Below are 5,269 nucleotides of genomic sequence, written 5' to 3'. Positions count from 1 at the left end.
ATTTTTCAACTCTTCTCTCAAAATTTTCTACCACCCAATATTGATTTTTTTTTCTAAGAAAAACTATTAAAGAAAAAGCATGAAGTGAACCTTCACAAAATTTCTCTAGTATTCTATTCATGATCGGAGACTTTCACTCATTAAAAAAATGACTAAAGCATGTTTGACTATGTTTTTAGTTTTGTTAAGATGTGTTATCATAAATAAGTGCAATTTTTTTTAAAAAAAAAAAAAATATGAAGTGTTTGGTTAATATTCTAATAAAAATATTTTGTTTTTATTTCATTAGCCAAAAAAAATTGTATGATTAGAACAATTATTAGATAAATTTACAAAATATAGATATTGTTAAAGTAATAAGTAACGAGATTAAATTACTAAAGAAAAATTGTAAATAAAATTAAGAAAAGAGAGCTAAAATTATGAAAAAATAGTGACAAAAAATTGGTTATTGAAACAAAAAAACACCATTTTGTTGTTTTCTACATTTTCTTTTTTTTAGTGTAAATAAACTTCATTGAAGAAGAATAATCATCTACAAAAAGAGACTTAAACTCTGCAAAAACATCCCAGAATGTAGAACAATCAACTACAAAAAAGAGACATAAACTCCACAAGAACATCACATTGATTTATATTTTTGCCTAATAGATTAGTGTATTGACTCAGAAAATATATTTACAAGAGTTTCATACAGTTATTTATGAATTTCAAATCACTTATTGTTCAATTTTTCCAAGAAATAATGTCATACACACTTTTATAATACACAAAATCAAAATCATAGAGAAAAAGAACCATATTGTTAAGTAAACTTGTGTTGTGTGGCTCAATCAATCTGTTCTGTAATAATATTTTTAAAGAGAAAAGATACTGAAAACATCATGATAAGAAATATTCAAATATGGATATGGACTTTAATGTTTTTGTCTTGGTGTGTGAGTTTCAATAAATATGTAAGTATGTTCAACCATGCCACTCACTTGTTTTCAATGACCACACCTGAAATTCAATAAAATTCATGGACTTTACACAAATCTATATATTTATATATAAGATCACATCATCTACTTGATTTGTCACCATGTTATAGATTTTAGATTGGATGGGCAAGGATCAAGCAAAAACAATGGAAAAACTCTCATGTGGGAGAAACTCTGTCAAGAATCAATTTCCAAATATATAAAAAAGTGTGTCATTACATTTTTATGTCCTTGTATAGCAAAATATAACAAACTAATTTTCTAGACTAATATTATTGGTGTTGCATTAGTCTTGTGTATTGTAATAGATCTTATATTCTATTTGGTGGTCAGAGAATTCTACTTATATTCAGAACTTAATCATAGCAGATGTTATAATTGAATAAATTCTCGCTCTTACCTTGGTAGAGTACTTGTGCTCTCTTTTGTGTGAGCCAGCTGACTCTCCTCCCTTTCTCTTACCTTGCTCGAGCTCTAATATACATCGAAATTGTGTGGATATCCAGGAGAGACTCGAATCTCGAACCTTATACTAACAAACCACATGCCAGATCATTTGAATTGCTCTCGAGAGTCAGAAAGAGCATAACTCTATCTAAGGAAGCACAATTCGAGTTATTTTCTTCTTCTTAGTTTGCTGTCTAGAAGCGCATGCAATTTGGAGGATGAACCTTGGCCAATGAAAGTATTGATGAGGGAAGAATCCACAAACCATCTCCACAGATCAAACCCGAAGCAACAGCGGGAATCATCAGGGCAGCAGTCTGATCATTCAGTTTGTGCCACACAAAAACAACCAAACTTCCCACACACATGTCGATGGCAAAGTAAGCACCAACCAAGAAAGGAACGGCCATGGCCATTGGGAGGGGAACCCATTTACCGATATGCTTTGGTGAAAGGTCTCTAAGAAGGTTGGCTCCAATGGCGAATGTGAAGAAGCCATAACAGAGCTGCAAGCAATGCTGAGGCAAGGCAGAAAAGCCTTGAACACCTAGAATTGCCATGTTTCTGTAGATTATTGCGTATGGAGCTTTGTATTCACCATTCGGGTCCCCTACATTAAAGGCCTTGTAGAAAAGAAAGAATGTGACAGGCGCCACCACACAGCCTATTGCAGTCCCGATAGCCTGGCTAACAAGCATGGATCGAGGAGATGTCAGAGTGAGATGGCCGGTCTTGAAATCATGCATCAAATCAGAAGATATGGACACAATGGACTTGATCAAACCGCAACCAACAAGCCCAGCAACCACACCATTATCTTTTCCAACAAGATTTGCAAGAATAAAAAGAGCCACTTTACCATAATTATAAGCCATGTTCATGTCTGTTAAACCAGCACCATAAGCATTGCAGAAGCTCAGAGAAGGTGCAAGAATATAGGCAACAACCACATAGTACCATTTGAGCTCCGGGAACATTATTGGGATAGTAATGATGGAAATGAGAGCAAAGAAACCATAACCGACGCATGCTATCCAAAGAGGAATGCTATCTCTTACAAACAACTCATTTCTTTTAAGATCATCAAGGGTCTCAGTTTGATTATTTAGAGCTGCAATGGAAGATAGTCATATCAGTAAAGTTACTACTAGTTATAAAATATCTAGAACACTTTCAATAAAAGAGAAACTTTTTCAATCAAACAAATATTGCCATTATTACTATGTTCCTATTTTAAGAAGTAAAAAGACTACAAACAGTGAAAAAACTATTATAATTCTTATGGAAAATAAAGAATAACAAAACCCTTTTAAATTTTTTCTACATCTACTGTCATGTACTCAATCAATTACTTCATACAATCATAATAAGAAAATTTATTGATTTTGTTTTACTATATTATCCCCATTAGAGGATGGTTGAAGTCTTTCTCTTTTCATTAACAGAAAGACTAATGCTAGCTATTTATAGGCACAACTGAGTTAAGATACATTATTTACATGTTTTGTAGGCCTTGTTCTTCATTTTGGTATGGATGTTTGTGGCAGTGAAAAACAGTATCTTGAGAAAGTTATAGAGCCCATCTCCAAGTATCAAAGCTATGGAGATGAAAACCTGAATTTAAGTAAAGAAAATAGTATTTCAGAAAAAGAAAATTAAAAATCACAATATATAGTTGACAAATGAGCTCAAATCTGTAGACCTTGTAACCATTTAGACTTTTCATACTGCTTTCTGATAAAGTTTGAGGGAACCATTCTCCTTTAAGACCCCTTATCAAGGGCCACATTACACCCCATGAGAGCACAGCACCAAGAAGCAAAGACAAGTTCACTAGATGGGAACAGATCATACCTGCCCCAACGTAAGTGGCACTAAAATCAAAGTAAAATCTGCAAAGTGGTAATCATATATTATTCTTTTCAGTCAGTCATGATGATGATGGTTTGGTTATGACATAAGCAAATCATAGTGGAATGGAGTCTTTTAAAGTGTACTACATAGCACTTACGAGTTTTTCCAAGCTTTAAATCCAAATATTGGGAACTGATTAAATCCACATTGATCTCCACCTGAATAAAACCACTGAAAGAAACCCCATATGAAACTAATTGAAAAGAATCTCATGAACCCATCAACCTGTTTCCTGAAGCAACAAAATAGAAAAGCCTCAACTTGTTAAGACTTCTTCCATACTCAATTCTGTTTAGTTTGATATCAAAAGAAAGATTGAGAAAAAAAAAAACTCGTTGCTTACTTAGCCATTTTGTCTCCTTTAGGTGTGTGAAAACCATTGATAAGAACAGCAGTAGCAGTTCCACTTGGATAAGATAATTTGTAGTCTATAATCATAATCTACAAAAAAGGTCACGACATAACTTCATCCATCAATGAATTTGGAGAAGAAAATCATTAAAGAGAAAGACCAAAAGAGAGCTAGAAGACCTTTCTAAGAGGTACCAAGGTCAATAACCCAACAAAACAAGTAACAAAGAGAAAACCAGTGATCCAACCAATACCAGGCTCTTTAGTACTCCCAATAGTATTGCCTTCTGTATCAACTCCTGCTTGTTCATAAGTTTTCTGGTTCAAACCCAACAGATAAGATCCAAACCCACCTGCATTTCACACCCAAAAAAGTAAAAAGATAATAAAAATCCCAAGACTCAAAGCAAAGAAAAACATAACAACAAAGTCAAACACTGTTTAGATTTTAAATTCTAACCTGCAACAGCAATACCATAACATGCAACTGCACAAGTTTGGATTGTAGTATTCTCTTGTCTAGTGAAAGGAGATGACACAATTCCAACCTTGCTAAGCAAATTAGTCCATGTCCTTACAAACACAAAAGCAAGAAGAGCAGCTGAGACATTGAGATTTGGGACCATACCAGTGGTGAGAATCAGCTTCATTACTATGACACTGTAAATGATTCCAATCACTATACTTGCCACCAACCCACGACGAGTGATCTGTTTGGTCCATGGTGCAATTTCCATATCATCTCTCTTAAATTTTTCAATCTCTAACACTCCATTATTAGTAGTCTCATTCTCCATTAAAGAATTGAATCAAAATCAACCAAAGGTCCGAACTTTAGATAAGTGTAAACAAATCCCAGATACGATCTAACCTCAATCTTGCTATTTTCTTCGAAACTTGACCGAAAAAGATCAAAACTCGAAATGGGTATACACAATCTTTTCTCAATATCACACATAGAACAAATACCTGAGACCTAGTGAAGAGTCAAACTTTGTAGTGTTCTTTTTTATCATTATGTTCGAAGATTTTATCAAAATAAAGTCTTTAGTCTTCGTTTATGAGAGAAATATACAGATTTTTTTTTCCGAGTATGAGTAGTAAACACCACCTAAGTTATAGATAAATATTTAAATTTAATTTTTAACGGTAATAATTAGGGGTAAGCATCCGATTCAATCTAACATTTTTTTCCTCATTCGATCCAATCCAATTAGTAATTAGATTTGGAAAATCATCATCAGATGCAATCCATTTAGACCTCAAAATCCAATCCAATTACTAATTGGATTAGATCGTTTTTTTTTAATTAGATATCTAATTACACACTTAAATTTCAATAAGGAAATTTGATTTTCTATACTTAGAAAATTTTAAAATTTTTTCCATAAATACATACTTAATAATATTGGTAATATATGACCACATTCCTAATATCCCACAAATACCCCTCCCATTTGAAAAAAAATCAAAAACTGAAATCATCCATGGTTGCCTCCCGAACCTCTCTCTCCCATGGCTGCCTCATCCCGACCACCACGCCCGGCCACCGACGACTACCCACCACCCCGACT

The 5,269-nt window shown here is 33.5% G+C and overlaps 1 protein-coding gene across 2 annotated transcripts; it reads right to left on the bottom strand.

Moving 5' to 3' along the window:
- Positions 1–703: 703 nt before the first annotated feature.
- Positions 704–4,792, bottom strand: LOC133037704 (metal-nicotianamine transporter YSL3-like). 2 transcript variants are annotated; one of them, XR_009687746.1, is made up of 8 exons: positions 4,156–4,792; positions 3,876–4,048; positions 3,688–3,785; positions 3,442–3,576; positions 3,133–3,322; positions 2,930–3,044; positions 1,384–2,541; positions 704–1,002 (listed from the first exon to the last, which is right to left on the bottom strand). XR_009687746.1 is itself a non-coding variant. In XM_061115096.1 (7 exons), the coding sequence occupies exons 1-7, from the start codon at positions 4,490–4,492 to the stop codon at positions 1,625–1,627; spliced, it is 1,965 nt and encodes a 654-aa protein (XP_060971079.1). In that variant the 5' UTR covers positions 4,493–4,792; the 3' UTR covers positions 1,101–1,624. The 2 variants fall into 2 exon arrangements, 1 of the variants encoding a protein (XP_060971079.1); XM_061115096.1 differs by lacking the exon at positions 704–1,002 and having other exon boundaries at positions 1,101–2,541.
- Between the last annotated feature and the right edge of the window lie 477 nt (positions 4,793–5,269).

This window comes from Cannabis sativa, chromosome 5 (assembly GCF_029168945.1).
Source record: "Cannabis sativa cultivar Pink pepper isolate KNU-18-1 chromosome 5, ASM2916894v1, whole genome shotgun sequence".
NCBI classification, from domain to species: domain Eukaryota; kingdom Viridiplantae; phylum Streptophyta; class Magnoliopsida; order Rosales; family Cannabaceae; genus Cannabis; species Cannabis sativa.
This window is presented reverse-complemented; position numbering and strand designations above follow the sequence as displayed.

What these genes read in the sequence shown, in the direction of transcription:
- LOC133037704 (XM_061115096.1), bottom strand. Translation starts at nt 4,492, where the DNA reads ATGGAGAATGAGACTACTAATAATGGAGTGTTAGAGATTGAAAAATTT. An exon ending in CCTTGGTACCTCTTAGAAAG is followed by an intron (nt 3,786 to 3,875) that starts GTCTTCTAGCTC and finishes CCTTTTTTGTAG; the next exon opens with ATTATGATTATAGACTACAA. An exon ending in AAAGTCTAAATGGTTACAAG is followed by an intron (nt 3,045 to 3,132) that starts GTCTACAGATTT and finishes ACTTAAATTCAG; the next exon opens with GTTTTCATCTCCATAGCTTT.